Here is a 19,383-nt window from a genome sequence, read left to right on the forward strand (position 1 = left end):
ACAGGGCACACTTCCCTTCTTGCCTCTCTTTTGGCTCTTGATGTCGAACGCGGCTTTAGATTTATCCTGTTCGCAAGCCGATATAATTCCAAAAATGATTTTTTTCGGGCCCAGGAAGGTCTGAAACATTCGTCAAAAAATTTTTGACGTTACAATACATTCTTCTTGCGTCCTTACAAGAAAATAAAGATTGGATTTTACAAGGAGCGGAACTTTCATTACAAATACAAAATTGTTGTTTAAAATCTGCTTTACTAAACCTAGTAATTTTTCAAGCGTCACGATGAGTCCTATAAATTATAATTTTTACGATTAGGATGATTTGCAAAAAATGTGGGAGTTAAAATAATTCGTACAAATATGGATATATTTTAAGTATTTGATTTAAAGATTTCAAAAAATTTAAATTTCATATCTTATAGAAATTTTAATGCTTCATTCGAAACAGAATTTTAATAATATATTACGTTAATGATAGTAAATGCAAATAGTCCTTAATAATGGGATTTTTATGAATTCAAAATATGACTAGCTTAGGTCACCCAATTTTCAATCTGGAATTTTGGTCGAGATCAAATAAAAATCTCTTTCTATTTATTAAAGCACATCCTGTTTCGACGGTACAATTTCGCATTTTGAATCTAAGCACGTGATTGCACGCGTGATCATCCATTTGAAATATGCAATCAGATATGAAAATAAAGACAGAAATCTGTCGCCAAATTTTCTTCATTCTGACGATTAATAACCAAATCCTATAAACTTTATGATACAAGTGACTTGATTTATCCTTCTGCCATCTATTGAGCTCTAAAAGAACTATCTTCTACTGTTGTTTTTCGTAGTATACTTGTTTTTTAAAAAAACTTTCGACGTCAACGCGCTCCTGAATGACGAAAATAAGTCGAAAGTTACCGTATGGATGAATGATGTAATTCGTCGGAGATATTGAAGTAAATTTGCATACAGCCGGTCAAGCGGCCGAAAAAGAAGTCATTCCAGTTAAACAGTTGTGAACCAGCTCAACATGTGCTTTTCGAGCGCGGCAATTCTCCGCGAATATTGCGTCATTTGCGCGCAAGAGAGAATATTTTCCTGCAATGAATTTATCGAGGATGCAGCTGTCAGCTTCGTACGTTCCCTAAACCTTTCCGGCAGATAAATCCATTTATTAGTTTGACGCGTTTTGTGCGATTCCGATGACATGCATTAATGCAGCGAAAAGTGTTCTAAATATTGCCTTTTTTCTTTCTCGTACACGAAACATAAAGCAAGTATTGCAATCGTCAAAAAATTCGAACTCCATATTTTTGAAGAATCTTTACGTTTTAGATTTCCCAGAGTGCGGAAAACAAATTTTTGGAAAATGTCTGTCTGTTCGTCAGTCAATTTTAATTTCGTGTACGATTTCACACAAAATTTGCAGATTTCTATCAAATTTTGAGTAAAATCTATTCAAAGGAAGTCTATCATCTATTCAAATATAAGTTAACACGATTATGACAAAATGAAGAGAGCTAGATGTATAAAATACGGTACACAAATTTAATATTTATACTGTCAATAGTTATCAAATTTTGAGTCAAAGTCAACAAGGGGTTGAACGTTTGTCGGTCTGTACTTTCAGAAGCATGTAAATGGGATAATTCAAAAACGCAATGATTTAAATATATCAAATTTAGTATGTGATTTTGTCACAGCAATTTTTATTCTGTATCAAATTTTGATTTCAAGCGATTAAAAAAATATTGTGTCTAAAACACAGATCCTCTTTATTAGAGAGTATGTGAGAAGGTTTTTGAGAGACCACTCAGGCATTGGTTAAGTTATGTGCGGAAGAAATGCTATTTTTTTTTCCAATAAAATATGACTTTTTCAAATAAGAAAATAAAGCGAAAGTAGTACTAAAAGTATAACTTTAGCAGTTTTTTTTTTTTTTTTAAGAAAATTTGAAAAAAAAAAAAATGACCAATCTTTATATTTTATACCTCTAGAGGCCAAAAAAGAAAATTTTGTGGAAATATGCCTGTGAAAATGAATAAAACATGATAATCCAGATGGGTGATATTTGATATCGTACAAAAATGAAAGATTTCTATCCCATTTCGGAAATTATTTTAGATAACTACGGAATGTCAGTCCGTCTGCTCGCCCGTATCGTGAGAATACGATAAATAAGAAAGGCAATGTGTGAGCTGAAATTTGGCGTATGGTTTTCAACACACTCTTAGATTTGTGTCAAATTTTGAACTTATTTTCCAAAAGGATTCATTGTTTTTCGTTCGGTGTATTCATGTACGCGTGATTTCTCGGGATTGCATTCATCTAGATAAATGAAATTTACTATGTGGTCATCATACTGAAAACTGTCGACGCAGGTGGCGAAGGAGAATGGCGTAGAAATGCGCAGTCGCTTCTCTTCGCGTACGATGGACCTCAATACAAAATGCTTCAGAATGCGACGGAATCGAGGGGCGAATACTTTTACTCATTTTTATTTTCAAGGTCATCGTTCAGAAAGTGAAACAGAAATAAACTCAAGAATCTCCTGATTATTGTAATTTATTTCTTTTTTTTTTTTTTTACACCAACATATAAATCCTTGAAGATATCTTTCTTCAACTCCGTGCTTTAGGACGAATTTCCATCACTCGCATTCGCATTGGTCGTCGATGCATACCCCACGTTTCCCCGCAATCAAGCCGCACGTTAACCTGCAAGCAATGACATCGCATGCATTTTCTTCAGCTGAAGGGGGTTTGGAGGTTGCTGCAAAAGATACAGATATAACAATGCAACCGATTTTAAAGTTTTATTATAACAGCTATATGCACCCTGAAAATATTACACATCATTGGCTTGTCATCATTTCTCTAAAAGATAATTAGCAGACGAATGATGTCATATAAGAGTTCATTATTTGTAGACACGTATAGTGTTTTTTGTTTGTAATAAAGAGCACAAATATTTTTTAATAATTAAGCAAATAAATAATTTTAATAATTTAATAATTAAAGCAAAATAAGTACAAACTATTACTTTGTAATAAATAATACAAAACATCCGTTTCCAAATGTACACTTCACCACGAATTTTTACCAATTACGTCTGCATTCTACATTAGCACACCTTCCGCAAGTTCCATGCAATCCATCTGGCGAAAACGAGGACGGCAAACTGATAAGAATGAACCGAAGGAGGCTCTATAATAGTTTCAAAGGATCTTCTTCTTCTTTTTTTTTTTTTTACTTCAATTTAAAATTCCTTTCGTTTGTTGAACATAGAAAGTGACTTCGCTGGATTCATTACGTCAGTGCTTTATTGACGCTCAAAAATTCGACTAAATAAGATATTTTAAATTCATTCATTTTTTCAGCACCTCTAAACTTTTAAATGCTTACTCATTATTTATTTTCACATAAAAATGACCAATAATATAAACGCTGTTTTTTCTTTTTTATTTCTGAGTTTGCAAAGCAGTGTGAACTTTGCACTTGAGGTCATCTATTCTGCAGATTCGCGAAAATTACCATTCTTCTTCTTCAACTACCATTTCTAGACAAACTGTTAAAGATTATTTCAAATGATCAAAAATTTGAAGTTGTAAAGCACCAGCAAGATCAACCCTATCTTATTCGATCCGTTTTGAAACTACAGGAGTCATTTGCGATTACAATTACCACTCATGGAATTGTTCTGTCTCTGAATTTAACCGCCATTCTTGATCAACATTTAAAAATATATTGAACACCTGCACTAAAACAAGAGCAGCGTAATCAGATTTTATTGAAAGAAACATGACTGTGGTCACAACATGAATCTCATGGTTCATACTGCATCTGCCCGATTACCATCTGCACCGGAGTCCTAGCCTAGAGGTAGTGCGTCTTCCCCGTGATCTGGGCGCCTCGCGTTCGGGCATGGTTGTTCTTTACCCTGTGTTCCATTTGTAAGGTGTGTGAAAGAGTTCCCCTTTAGAAAAGAGATGTGCAAACGAGTGTGTGAGTGTCATCTTGATATGGAAGAGATTTCTGCCCTCGGGTGCTCAGGAGTCTTTACCCTCAGAAGCTACTGCACTCCTCTCTCCCCGATCTCTTGTCCTGGTTTGAATCGGTGTTCAATCCAGGGGGAGGGGGATAAACAACATATCATCTGCAGCGGCTTTTTTATCCACGTCCACTGGTGATTGCGAACGTACACCATCCCTTTAAATAGAACAATTAAAAATATTTCGAATTTTCTCGGTGCGGAACAAATGAGGATTCTGGTAAAATGAGTTGCATGACATCAAATTCGTACTCTGAATAGTAAGTGTAACAATTGCCCCATTAGTTAAAGGATTCAGTCATAAGATTTCTTCCATGGGAAGAGTTTATAAGCTTGATTATGACAGAAGATTATATGTTTCTCCAAAGTTAGAGAAAATAAATAGTTTGTAATAAACAAATCGAAATAAAATAAATCTGAAGAAATAAATCTAGCAGAATGTTTTTTTTTTTCTGATCACATTACCTGTCATTTATAGATCAGTTTTACCTCAGTTTCCTTGTGCCTATAGACGCTTGTTCCTATTACAAACCTGTAATGTTGCTTTCCGGCACGGTTAGTTCAGTCATTAGAAAGACCGCTTTACGATCAGCTCTGTTGGATGTTGATCGAGTGCAGCATCAGCGATCTCATAACTTCAAGACAATTTGGATGTTTGGCGACGAATTTGGCGACTTTGAAGACAAAATATATATTACTGGAAACTTCCAGAATTTTAGCGATTCAGCCAATAGGAACCGAAATATGCCTGATGGTCCAGAACCTTCTCTACCCGCCTCCGGGAACTATAAAAGGGCGGCAGTCTCAAACCGAAGTCAGTCGTAGCAAGAGTAGTAGTAATCGTGAAACGAATCGAGTAAAGAGTCTACGGCGAATAATTTGATCAATCCAGCGAAGAGCTCAAGCGATTGCTGAATTGAGCTGTGTGCCGAGTTCTGGTGTTTATTGTGGAAGCAGCATCGGGTCGTGTGTAGAGTAGCCAGTCTGTAGTATTGAGTCGGCAGTTCGATTCAGCTAAAGCGAGGAGACAGTGGAGAATTGCAGACGTTTGGAGAGACCAAAGGGTGAAGCTATGTAGATTCCCTCCTTCTGCTGAATTCTGTCTGGCCACTTTGTGTGGTGTTGTTATTTTTACTACCGATTACTACTTGTGGGCTACACTTCGTTGTAGTGTGCTGTGTTGTGTGTTGCCCGTGTTCGTCTCGGCTCTATATTTGTTGTCCTTGTATTCGTGTCTTCGTGTTTAATATCTTCGTCGTTTCTTCCTATAAGACTTTCTTCATCGACCAACAAATAGAAAAAAACCCAACGGAAGTATCTGTAACATTATTTTGTTTCAATGCGATTCACAGACCTTGTGAAGTACATCGCCGATAAGTTTCGCGTGATGTATTATGAAATAAAGAAGCCTGCTCGAGAATAAATTGGTTCCTATTTTGAAAGAAGTCAACAGCAGTTACACAGGATGGCGATTCTTTGGAAGCATCTTTCGGCTTGCACTTAATTCGGCAAGAATAATTAAATAATAATGCCATATCTTGACGCGACAATGCCATGTCTTATACTCTCAGCCAAACGAGGATTTTGAAGTAAAATTTCAAGTGGAAGATGTTGTGTCACTTAATGGTCACATATAAGTCTGGTAAAGACAGCATTGATTACTTTCTTCTCCCACAAATGAAGGAACACTTACCGAGTGCAAAGTTATCTTCAGTCATCAAACATCAAGAAAAGCGAGTCTTGAACTAAGAATAATATCTCACATGATGTGATGATAGCAGAAGAAAGTGACCTATTGATAACAATTTAGCAACTTGCATTTTATTTTATAATTTTTTCCATTTGTATTTAAACTTTATTTTCTAATCAATCTACGTTAAATGTTTTCAACAGATGTATGCAAAACAAATTTATCGATGAATACATTCGAATTTGTTAATTATGCTGTTATTTAAACCGTAGTTTAAAAATTCTCATCAAATGTCCAATTTGGGGGGGGGGGTAAAAAAAAGGCTTTAGATGCTCCATTTTAATTAGAAAATTATTTCTTCTCTTCCGTGATTGAAAAGAAAGATAAGAAAATGCTGCATTAACTAAAAATAATTATAAAAGAAATTCAATTTGGATATTAGTACCACACAGAATTAAGTAATATTTAAGTAAATAGTTTTCTTAGCAATTTTTGTTAATAACTCTTGAAGAATCGATGGGGGAGATTTTCAAATCCCCTCTTGATGTCACAACCGACGATTGCAGAACTTCCTTATAATCTTCCACTAGTCTAAGTACACTCATGTCCAAAATTAAGGTCACAAACATAAAATCTGCGAAAAATGAAAAGCTATTCACTGTGTTGCCACGAAATTGGCACAGAGGTACACTACAATGGAAGAAAGAACATAGACACATAACAACATGGAAAAGATTTTAATTGGGAATTAAGAAACAGGGTAGATCAAAAAGTGTTACATTATAAATTAGAGATAAAGCATTTATCTCGGGAAAAGTCTGTCTAATATGGATTGTGATCACCGTGCACTGCTATACAGGCTTCACAACGAGCTTTCATACTGTTTATGAGGGTGTCCATAAATGCTTGGGGCAACAAAGCCCATTCTCCTAAAAGAGCGACTTTTAACTCTTAGAGGGTATTAGGAGGGTGGTTACGCTGTGCAATGGCTCTTCCGAGACCATCGCAAACATGTTCAATAGGATGGGGTTCCGTAGACCTCGATAGCTAGTCCATACGTCGAATATCCTCTTCCTCAGGAAAATCATCAATAATCTGGGCTCTGTGTGGATGCGCGTTATCGTCCATAAACATGAAGTCTGAGCCAAAAGTACCCCAGGACAACCTCACATAGGCTTCAAGGATCTCATCCCTATAACTATGTGCATTGGTAGTACCCGCATCAAAGACGTGCAGTGGTGTACGACTGCCCAACATTATTCCACCCAAGACAAGGATTCCTCTGCCACCAAATCTGTCGATTTCTTTTACTAGGAGGGATGATAGCGAACTCCTCGCTCTCTTCAGATGAAGATTCGACGAGTATCACTCTGTGCGGTAAATCTTGACTCATCACTGAAAAGAACACGCCCCCATTCTTGCTGTGCCCAAGACTGATGTGTTCGGCACCACAACAACAGGGCTTTTCTGTTGATGCAGTTAAAGGGATGCACTCAACTGGTCGCCGGGCAAAAAGGACCCTCTCTGCTAGACGTCTGTATACCATTTGTCTGAAAATTCTTATTCCAGACGCAGCAGCAAGGTCAAGAGCAAGTTTAGGAGCCGTTGTCAGCCTATGCCATCGTACGCTAAATGCCAAATAGAGATACTGTGCAGGCGCCGTTGCTCTGTGACAGCCTTGTCCGGCATTCCTGGTTACAGTACCACTTCTTTGGAATTGATTCGACAACCTGGATACCACTTTCGGTGCCAGTTGTAATGATCGAGCCATCTTCGCTTGAGACTGCCCAACTTCAAGCCTGCCAACGGCTCTCCATTTCAAGGAATCGTCTAAACGATAATAAGAATTCATTCTCACTGGAAACAGGTTAATTTTTTTGTTTTAATGCAATATTCACAAAATTGCAGGCAAAACTCCTAAATGCCTAAACGGTCTAATTTTAGTAGTTCCTCAAAAACTAATGCTAAACAACATTTTTTTCCACAACAAAGGTTAATATCGTGTTGCCGGTCCTTCACAATATATAAAATATAATTTGTTTACATTTTACTGGTAGCCATTTAGAATTACTTTGAAAAACATTTTTGTCACCTTAATTTTGGACATGAGTGTATTTAGCAGAAATGCATGCTGGATTAAGTGAATGCACCTTTATTTTACTTTTAACTCATTACAATATGTACTTTTCTTACAAAATCTTCATTTTTTTTCCTTATCAGAGTTAATTATTGTAATAAGAAAGAGAAATTATTAGAATTGGATGAAGAATTTGCGTCAGTTGCCACCACTTCAGGATGAAACACTTGCCATTAATTGAGATTAAATGAAACCTTCATTGATAAATAGGATGAAAGAGGTTTCGGTTTAAGCTTAATAAACTTAAACTTTACTGACTTTGACTGTTTTTTAGAGAAGAGATTTTCCAGTATTGCTATACACATTTACTTAACTTGATTTGTATTATATTTGTACTCAACTTTTCAACGACTTATAGATGTATTATACACTTCAAATTTTATTTTTGTATTCTCCATAAAAACACTGTGTTTTAATATTTTCAAAACTTGATTATTGGTTAATAAATTAATTTTAATTAAATTTCGGTTATGTGAATGCGGTGCCACCCATTAATGAATTTTAGAAAAATTGATTTCTGGTTATCCTGAGATTCAATAAAATATTAGGAATTATATCAAAAATACGAAAAAAAAATTAGTACACTAATAAAAGTGGGTTTTTTTAACTCTCTATTTCTTTTTTTTTTTACCTTTATTAATCCGTTTACTAGCTGCGCATGTAGACTCAGGTACACAGGTTCCCTCCGTATCTCTTGCGAATCCGTCTGCACAGACACAGGCTCCCACACAAATGTCCTGTGCGCAAGAGGCTGGCCTATCGCTGTTGCTACAGCTCCTATAACAGTGGCCCTGGCACTCACTGTACACTTCGTTCTTTTGGCATGATTCCACACTGGATAAACCTGTCATATCAAAATCTTTCATTTAGACTCAAGGAATCGACATGCTCTAAGATATTTATCACTAACTGATATACTGAACTCGGAATTTGCGTTCAATTTTAACATACGTACTTCCGGTTTGGGGCTATGCTGCTAAATCTAATTTAAGAATTATTGCAATTCAACAAAATAATTTAATTGGAAAATTTTGTAATTGTCACTGGCACATGCCTAATAAAGGCCCTCTACTACCCCCCCCCCTCCCACTAAAGAAATTCCTCAAAACAATTGCTATTAAATTTTTTAAAAATCTTGACTCTTAAGATAACGTAGCTATGCTCTGAATTCCTAGATACACTCTGAATCCACGTATTAAAAGACCCCGTAATATTCTACTTTAAACGCCTTTTATTTTTTTGTTTCTTTAATTTCCAATTAATTTAAATTTTGTTTACATTTTACTTCATTATCTTAACTGCTGCCATTTAAAACTTACTTGCCCGAGCAGCATACCCCCACTCCTTTTTGCATCCTGACAACCAATGAGAACTTGAATTTCACAATGCTCTTTCCACCATCTCTTTTATAAGGAATATATAAGAAAATCCACTGGACTTTCGACTACTTCAACGCAAGACCTTGTGCGAAATACGATCACGTCCCCTGTTGAAAGCCAGGGCTTATGCAAGTCTTTCATTTACTTTACTGCTCCCTCCGTGAACCATTTCATCACGCGCGGCGTTACTCAGAACGCGAATATTTTCGCATCTTTTTTTACAAATACAAACTTGGATATTTAACCTTCACACTAAACTAAACACTAACACTAAAACCTTCCTGATACCTCATAATATTTGTGAAAAAAATTTGAAGAAAGTATCGAATTTCTACAACGTCCAAATTATTTATGAGTTTTAATTTTAATTACATTTAGCCCTCTATATACTTTAGAAAAAAATTCCAGGGCTAGGATTGTACACGAGATACAATCCCATTTCTGTAATTCATTGAAAATTATTTTTAGTTCATAAAAAATTGATTCTCAGATTATCTAAATTGTTACGAAAACATCTCCAATAACTTCCTTCGAACTTCTTATTGTTTGCTATCACAATTCGTCCATAATCTATTCAGTTATTTGAATTTCTGTAGCATACAACAGAATTTATTTTTCAATTTTGATTATTGAGATAGAGAATTTCGGGTTAATCACAGTTTCACAACCCCCAAGTACAGACAGGCAAAGTTGAAGTCCTGAAAATCAATATCAAAATACAAATGCTTAATTTGGCTTAGTTGAATGTTAATTTTAATTGCCTTTACTAAAACTGCAAAAAACTCATTCTATAAACATTTAAATAGAAGGTTAAAAGCGAGTGATGCCCCGAAAATATTCCATTACAAATCAATTATTGAGAACATTTCCAATAGTCGTTAATTTCTTTTCTCTATCGTCATCTAACATCTTTCTGTCTTTGTTGAATAAATGGTAGATCACATGATCGCATTCGTAGTTCGTCCAGGGATTTAGACTTGCCGAAATTTCAACTTCAGGACTTGTCCTTATTAACGAATATCTGATTTTGGATTCCCATGAAAAACGCATCTCTGTGGCTTAAAGATAAATAGCAATTTCTCAAAACTACTTCTGGCAACGTGCATAAAGCACATGGCTGTGGGAAAAAAAAATTCTAATTTCGAAACATTACGACTCTAAAGAAAAAGAAGAAATTCAATAATCTGTTTTGCAAAGATCTCGGTTCATTTTTAAAGATCTTTTACTTAAGTGAGTTGACTTTCTTCTGGTTGAAGCACATACGCTAAAATTTTGCAATTTATATGATAGATGATCTTAAGAAACTTAGTACAAAGCGATGAGCAAGTGATGATCAAAATTAGACTCTAAAAAACAATATGCTTTCTTTAAACAAGTCAGACACGGTATAATCCAAAGCTTGTTGGCAAAACGTTTACTGTACAAGCAAATGTATACAGGGTGCGGCAAAAAATCTCGGACAAAGTTTTTGCATCATAAAACAGAAGTTAACTAATTTTTTTTAAAAAAATTTATGTTCGTTTCTTTTTGTGTATCACTTCAATTATAAAATACTTTATAATGCATTTCTTAGTTTACAAACTGTCTTTTGGCTCTTTTACAATGTCAAGCAAAAGAATGGCAATTTTAGAGTTGCTTAAGCAAGGCATTGAAATCATTCGTTTGCTTAATGTACCTCAGCAAACAATGTCTGTTGCAACCTGCCGTTTCAAAGAGATTGACAATGATGGTCTACATCCAGGAAGTGAATGAAAACGCACGGTGAACATTTTCAATAATCAAAGCCATCAAAAAGCGAGTTCAAAGAAATCCGAGGGTTTCCATGAAAAAAATTGCTTATGAAATGGGAATAAGTGGCCGATAAGTATTACGAATGGTAAAAACAGAGCTCAAGCTGAAACTACAATTTCCACAAAGTTCAGTTTCGCACTGAAAAAAACAAACTCGCGTGGCTCCAAAGATGCCGAAACTTTTGAGATGGGCCGCAAGTCAGCACTGGAAGGGGCTCCTTTTCACTAATGAGAAACTTTTTATTATCCAACAAGCTTATAATTCTCAGAATGATAGGATCTCGTCTGTAGACGCTCCAAACACCTCAGCAATTGTTGAACATCGACAACATCCAAATAGGTCATGGTCTGGACCGGAATTTGCGCAAGCGTCAAAACGCCTCTAGTTTTTGTGGATGAGGGTGTTAAAATGTATTAAAAAGTGTACCAGCGGGACAATCTAGAAGCTGTTGTACTTCCGTGGGCCAAAAGGCACAATGTAAAGTGGACGTTTTAACAAGACTCCGCGCCGGCTCACAAGGCCAAAAAGACAAGAGTGGTGCAAAACGCTTTTTTCGGACGTGATATCATCTGGTGAGTGGGCCTAATGCTCGTCAGATCTCAATCCCGTGGATTACAATGTATGATCCATTTTGGAATCTAGGGCTTGCACTAAACTACACAAAAATTTAGCTCCTCTAAAGCAATTGCTTCCGTGGGAATAGGATAGATTAAAGGCAGAAGACTTGCAGCCCATTGCTGAAAATTTCAATATGCGTTTGCGCCTTTACATCACTGCAAAAGGCTACAATTTTGAAACCAATTAAATTTTATTATTAGTAAAAGTCAATTCTTATTATTATTTGTTATATTTTGTTAATTTATTTATTTTTAATCAGGTTATATTAAATATTGTTTGTCCGGTCTTTTCTGCACATCACGAAGTGTAATTTTCTGATGTCTTCCGATTTCTTCCTTTTTTTTACATTAATGACCAAGTGCGATAGGATGCATAAGCTAATTTCACTGTTTTAAATGAAGAAATCACAAGAGCAGAAATGAGTTACTACAAGATTCTACTTTTGAAAACACGAAGCAAATCACGCTGATTAAAAGGACGTTAAAAGTAATACCTGTAAACTCTGTAACACAACGTGGAAGTTCCTCGGTCCAACCTTCATCCCGAGAACAGTGGTAGAGACCTTGGTATATTCCATTGCACATAACAAAACAGGCGATGTTTTCATTTCCGTCATCTTGGCAGTAGACTGTCCCGTTGGTCACGGTCAAGCTGCATTGCGAGTTTACTGGAAAAAGAATATTACAACTAAGATTTCCACCGTTCAACCAAAGTCGAATATAAAAGGTTATGAGGCTTTAGAGCTGCGCGATAACTGGCTAACACGAATTCAAAGATGAGCAATTCCCCAATATCACTTTGAATATTTCCTATTTTAAAACATAATACAAATATGTCCATTCTTTTCAAAATGAGAGCTGGAAGAAACGCCAAAAACGCGATCGTGCCGAAGTTGTGAATCTAATCAAGCAATTGCACCTATAAATTGACAGTGAGCACCTCAAACCCATATTCACCAGATAAGCAAATGACAATTGCAAGCTTCACAACAGGTCTCAGCCTATTTGAAAGATAAATGCAAATTTTAGAAATCATAGCCTTTAAAGAGGAATGCATTTTCGCGTGTGCCTGGATAGCCTGGCTGGTAAGGCTTTGAACTCGCATTCCCTGGGTAGTGAGTTTGTACCCCGCCGGCCGAAGACTCTCCTTGTGTAAGGTGACTAGTGCACGTATAAATCTGTCGTGGTCACAAATTCCTCCAAGTCGAGACAATACCACTGAGGGTACTGGTTCAGAGGTGATCGTTCTCTGATTCAGGTCTAAATTACGATCTGTGGATGAGTGAACGAAATGTATGAATGAAGTTCGCCCCATAAAAAGGGTTGTGCCGCATGGATAGCTAAGTCGTACTCTTGACCCTAGATGGAGCTACCGAAACAAGAGACGTTAAATTTATCGGCTAAAAATTACTGATTTCGTCAGTGGGCTTGCCTATGACAAGTGCCATAAGAAACAACGACGTATTTTAGCTACGACGTGAGAGATAAAAGTATTATTAACTTGCTATGAAGAAAATTTTACGCGAGGAAATTAATGATAAGTGAATTAACAGCAAAGTTAGTTAGATTTCATGAAACCATTGATATCGAAACAGCGTTGTATTGTTTTACTATCTTAGTTCAATTTTTTCGCTTTTGTACTAATTTTATATCAAAATATTTGAAAGCTGTTTTTCATATTATACAGCTTTTCTCTTACATACAGCTGATTTCCAAACTTTTACCTAGGCCCGCGGTGTCCTGGGTGTTAAGGTCTCAGCTTCAGCACGAGAGGGTTTCAAGCTCGAGACCCGATTCCTCTGAAGAACCGTTGTGTAAGCGGATTTGGTGCACGCTAAATTCGTCAGGGCCAAACGTCCTCCCTCTGGTATGGTGTGGAAATTTGGAGAGACGGGTGACAGCTCAGGTATCGTTTTCGTCACGTGGTAGCGGTCCAAAATTACGAGGTCCGTCCCAAAATAGCCCAAGTGTTGCTTTGAAAATGGGGCGTTAATATAACTAAACTAACAAACTTTTGCCATTAATTGATTAAACTTCGCATCAATATATACTCAAAGTTATACTTGGCTATGCAATTTTTCAGTTGGTTCCATTTATTGTGAAACTTCTCTAGTTAAGAACTTTTACCCAGCACCTGAAATAAAAAGTTGGAATATATCTTTCTTTTGAAATCTATTGGAAACTTCTATTCTGCCATTTCTAAAATTATAACATTCAATACTTTAAAAGCAAGATGGCATCATTAGAGGATAATTACTTGCACATACACAAAAATTCATTTAACATCGAAGTAACGCATGAATGCATAAATAAAGAAAGTAAATAAAAAAATATTCCTGTAATATTTCTATTGTAAAAATATTTTGATTTATTTTATTATTGTTTTATATAAAACATAATTTTTAAAAATTTATTAAAATTAGAGAAAAATTGTACGGAAATTAATTCAATATCACTGAAAAGCTAAGTATTTCAATTTTAAAATGCTATAAATGTAATACATTAACATCTATAGTTTTAATACATAAACAAAAAATGCATTTCATTGAAAAAAATTAAAAGTTATAGGCGTTTGTTTATTAAAAATGATGCTACTTCAAAATAATTCAAACTTCAAAAATGAAAATTTTTCAAACTTCAAACTTTCCAGCCCCTTCATTTTTTTTTTTTTTTCCAAATTCTTTGAAATTTTATATAAGTATGAAAAAGCTTTTGGAGCAGAGATTTTGGCCCACATAGGAATTATTTTGAAATTAAGAATTATTTTATATGAAATTTTTGCTTTCATATAAAACAATGGACATATTTCTCTCCAAACCATCGAATTAAATACATTATTATATGCATTTAATCTGAAATTTTAATCTCAGACATAATGCCAACTATAACATGAAAATGGTTTGAGTAACTAACAGAAATGATTTGATTGCAGTCGTGTAATTTTAGAATGCCTGGAATATTTATAATAAAGGTCCTGAAATGTTAAAAAAAAATATAAATATCTATAATTCAGAAATAAACAAATAGATTTTTACCTTCTACAATTTTTAGTTTTAGTTAAAAAAATTTTCGACAGATGGTGATGCAGACAGTAATGCAAATAAAAGAATGATTGAAAAATACGTCACAATTTTTCCAAATCTTTTAAAAAATGAAAAATCACAGCACAAAATTTTCCTACAGAATCTGTTCTTCAGATCCCGACTACTCTTCCAGTCACAAAACACCCCTTTTAAAGAGTGAACCCTTCTGAGACTGTGCATTTTGATGATTTGCATGCGGGAAAAACAATAAAAGTGACTTGTAACGTCATCTATCGACAATTTTTTAACTTAAAACCAAAAGCTGTGGGAGGAAAAAATTATGCACTCTCACATGAAGTTCCTACAAGAATTATTTTTTAACCTTAACCGTTTTCCTGTTATACATTTTTGAAAATCGTCAGTCTATTACAGGACACCCAGTGTCTGAACATCTGTGTATATGTATGAATGCGAGTGAATGCCCCCATTGCCACCTGGAAGCCTTATTTTCAGACCTAGTCAGCCAATTGCAGCTAAAAACATGAGTCAATGAAATCTGAAATTTCGAATAAGAAGAATACTTGATTTTGTAAAAAATAAAATAAAAGTCTCTGGATGATGGAATATTTCTATTGTAAGGAAGTATTGTATGGATGGAAGCTATATAACAAACAATTGAAATTCCTTGCATCTGTGAGGAAAGTCTGTCAGCAAACCTGAGGTTCTCAAGAAACTCATTTCAATATAATTAAAAAAAGTCATTATGGTTGTATATGTATGTATGTTCCGCAACTCCTTCTAAACGATTGCCCCGATTTCAATCGTACATTTACTCTTTAAGACAAGAGGAAGAATTCAAAGAAAGAAAGAGCATATCAAAATGCAAAAATTAACTAAATATTCAATTAATTAGAAATGAATGGGAGTTTTAATTTTTTTTTTTTTTTTTTTTTTTTTTTTTTTTTTTTACTGCAGCATCGAGTGACATTTTACACGAATTCCACGAAATGAATGAAGTTAAATATAAATATGTAAAAATAAATTCTCACTCAACTTACGTGTATTTGGTTTTTCTTGGCTGACCGTTATTCCCAGTAAAGAGAGCAGCAAGTGCCTAATGTTGTACAGCCACATGTTCAACTGTTGATTGCAATAACCAGGTTCGTTTTACGGCGCAAACAAGTCTCCTTTATGCATGCCATTGCTGAGTAATAGAAAGCGAAATCAGCGGGAAATAAAAATTGCTGATAAGATAGCCATCTGCTGAGAAAGGTCTCAAGAAAACTGAGGAAATGTCTGCATTTGCATTTCTTGGTATTCTTACTGATAGACAGTCTTATTAAAATATTATTTTCTTTCTCATTATCTTACTGATATTAAAACATTATTGTCTTTCTCATAATCTTACTGGTATATGGTCTTATGAAAGCATTATCGTTTTCCTCATAATCTTACTGATATACGATCTTTTAAAACATTATTGTCTTTCTCATAATCTCACTGGTATACGGTTTTATTAAAACATTATTGTCTTTCTCATAAGGAAAGAAGAAAAGGGGGGGGGGGCATTTTAATCGAGTAGCTGTCAAAAGATTAGGAATCCAGTTTTTGAATAACAAACTGTTGGGAAAACGATTATTTAAAAAAAATGGCAACGAGCTGGACAGATGAAACTTAATATGCGACACTTACATCAAAATGGGTGATATCTATCCTCTTTTGGATGAAATCTTCTTTCAGTTGGATTACAAATTAGGGACAACTCGAAAATCGAAAAGTCATCTATCTATACATATAATAAAGCCCCATGTGTGTGTGTGTATGTTGGCGCTCTACAGGCAAGATTGTTTGACCAACAATTACCAAATTTGTCACATGTGTACCCTGGAGGTCGAAAATGTGCAAATAGGAACAGTTTTTCCAAATTTTTAATTAGAATTTTAATAAATTAAAAATTAAGCGAAATTTCGGCATTTTTCCCGAGATAACTTCCAAAAATATTACTGCCAAAAATATTTTTTTCATCAATTTAAAGTTTAAATAATTATCTTTTTAATGATATCAATGTTTTATTCTATAAATTAAATTCCTTTTTTTAATTTTTTAATGATCTTTTTAATAATTTATTTCGCACAAATAAAAATAAAATTTAACCTGCATGAGCACATTATGCGCATAGGGGAAAAAATAACTTTTAACTTTTAACAACGTGTTGCCATCATATTGAAAAAATCTTAAAAAATAAGTTAAACATTACTACAAACTTAGAAAAGTGTAATTTTCAGCACGTGTCCATGTGAAATAAAATAAATAAGAAATATAACATTTTCTAAAAAATAAATGCAAGACAAAGTTTTCTATGATCTTTTACCATATCTACATTTTAAATTCAATAAATCGGCTTTTTTTTAAAGGCAAACGCAGTTATTATATATCCTTTCAATTCAGAGTCCAACGGATCTAATTTAAAAATGTTTAATAATAGAAATATATGTGTTAAAATGGTCTAAATGAAAAAAAAATTATTATATTTTATGTAACTCGAGTCAATAAATATTCTAATAAATTACGAATGTTTCGCTTTTTATCTGGATCCTCTGCTCTGCGAATCATATTTAATAAAATATTCTTGAGACGCTAATATTTTAAATAAAAAGAGTTGCACTCCAATCAACTAAATCAATCATTAAAATTGACTGATTAATGAAAATTTGAATATCATTATTCAATAAAAACGGATCATTTTAAACCATTTCATCGACAGTTTGAAAGATGATACTCCAATCTGCGCCTAGAGTTTTTCAAAACTGATTGGACTAAGATTGTGAAAATGTTGATTGTTCTAAACTATTATATTCAGAACTTAATAAATCGATCAGATTTGATAGAAAAAGATAGAAACGTTCATTTATTTATTTAAAAAATGAAGTGTCAAGAATATTTAGCAAAATATGATCCTTTAGGACCAAAATGCTGCATAAAACGTGCACTTCATAATTTTTTGAAGTTTTTCATAATTTTTAATATTTATAGACAGAAACACAATAAAATATTGTTATTGACGTCATTTAAATCCTTTTGAAAGTAAAAGTCCGAAATACTTTTGTTGAATAATTCTAGAGATATTACATAAATTACGAAAACTATTCTTTAGTACAAATAAGACTTAAATGATTGACTCTGTTTTCAATGCTCATATTTTTTTAAATTCTGGGTTTCAGTAAAAAAAAAAAAAAAAAAAAAAAAAAAAAAAATGTTTTTTATATTAATTATAGTTTAATGATTCCCATTTCAATTTAAAGTTGAAATTTTACAGCAGCTGGCAGAAAGAGATACATAGTGCGTTTAGGCTTAAAGTCTTTATAATAGTATGAGTGAATTATATGACAATCGAAATTTGAAGCTTAAAAATATTTTGATGAAGAAGCTATTAAAGGACTAGTTATATAAAATATTTAATTGGAAATTTTAAAGAGCTGGTGATCCGTCTGGTCGCCAAAGGAGGCTAGTAGAAAAATAAATCAAAACGACAAATGGTTAAGAATGGATAAGCATATCATCAAAAATATAATTCTACGACAAATTTCAGATCAAATCATTCAGCGAGTAGAAAAATCTTCATTCTCATTATCATACGACGAAGCTTAACGCAAAATGCATTATAGTGCGAAAGTGTGCAAAAACATGAGGCAAAGAGCATTCATTTCAATTTCCAAAAAGGACTTTTGGGCATAGATTTTAAACTTTATTTTTATTTATTAAACTTTATTTCAGAATATATGTTTCACTGAAATGCGACTAGTGTGGTTCATATTGTTAGAGAACGTAGAATTGGAGCATTTATTCTCTGGCAAGGAGCAACCGACGATGCACTTGCCGACTTTCTCGTACCCTAATACAATACAGCGCAATTTGTACTTCATAGCACAGTAAAGAAATCCGAACATGCATTTTGAGGTGCCTTGTTTCTGCCGATTGGGTCAAAGTACGAAAAAAAAAAAAAAAAATGGCCAGTTCTAATGATAAATTTGAATGCTAAATTTCATTTGAATTCCTAATTTTGTTTTACATTTTGTGAGTTCTCGCGAAAGAATTAGACTTTAGTTTAAAATACATATACTATAAAGTTCATGTACTGCCTGGACTTTATAGAGCAGTAAAAAAAATTCCAATTTATATTTTGGGTGCCTTGTTTCCTGTCGATCGGGTCCAAATTTGAAACAGATTTACAATACTCAATTTTAATGTTTAGTTTCATTCATGCATTCTGAATGCTTGATTTTGTTTTACATTTTCTGAGTTCACGTGAAAGAATTGCTTCTCATCGATGAATCTTATATAGAACCAGACAATTTTGTGAATATGCCGTCTACCAAATTCCATGCCTGTAATTTGATGCTTATGTGAGTTATTGTAATCATAGAGGAGCAGTCATAACTCCATTTGTTTAAATCATTGTGATCTGAAAAGTATGGAATCCTCAAAATAATAATCGTCTATTTTAAAGATCAATCCATGCGTTTCGGATGCGAGAGAGCACGAGATGGAAAATATTTCGCAGAGATGCATTTGCAAAGGTTTTGGATACGAATTAGTGAATAGCTAAGAAGCTTGCAAATATTTTCATTCCACGAACCGTTGTTTACATGCCAACACTGTCTCATCTGTTAGTATACGTAGTGTAAAATCGAATGCCTTG

General features: G+C 34.1%; 1 protein-coding gene across 1 annotated transcript; it reads right to left on the bottom strand.

The window, feature by feature from the left end:
• Positions 1-2,630: 2,630 nt before the first annotated feature.
• LOC129974959 (serine protease inhibitor swm-1-like) lies at positions 2,631-15,845 on the bottom strand. Its single transcript, XM_056087779.1, has 4 exons — positions 15,743-15,845; positions 12,156-12,329; positions 8,506-8,718; positions 2,631-2,769 (listed from the first exon to the last, which is right to left on the bottom strand). Exons 1-4 carry the CDS (start codon positions 15,816-15,818, stop codon positions 2,648-2,650), a joined length of 585 nt encoding a protein of 194 aa, XP_055943754.1. The 5' UTR covers positions 15,819-15,845; the 3' UTR covers positions 2,631-2,647.
• Between the last annotated feature and the right edge of the window lie 3,538 nt (positions 15,846-19,383).

This window comes from Argiope bruennichi, chromosome 7, assembly GCF_947563725.1.
Source record: "Argiope bruennichi chromosome 7, qqArgBrue1.1, whole genome shotgun sequence".
Taxonomy (NCBI): Eukaryota; Metazoa; Arthropoda; class Arachnida; order Araneae; family Araneidae; genus Argiope; species Argiope bruennichi.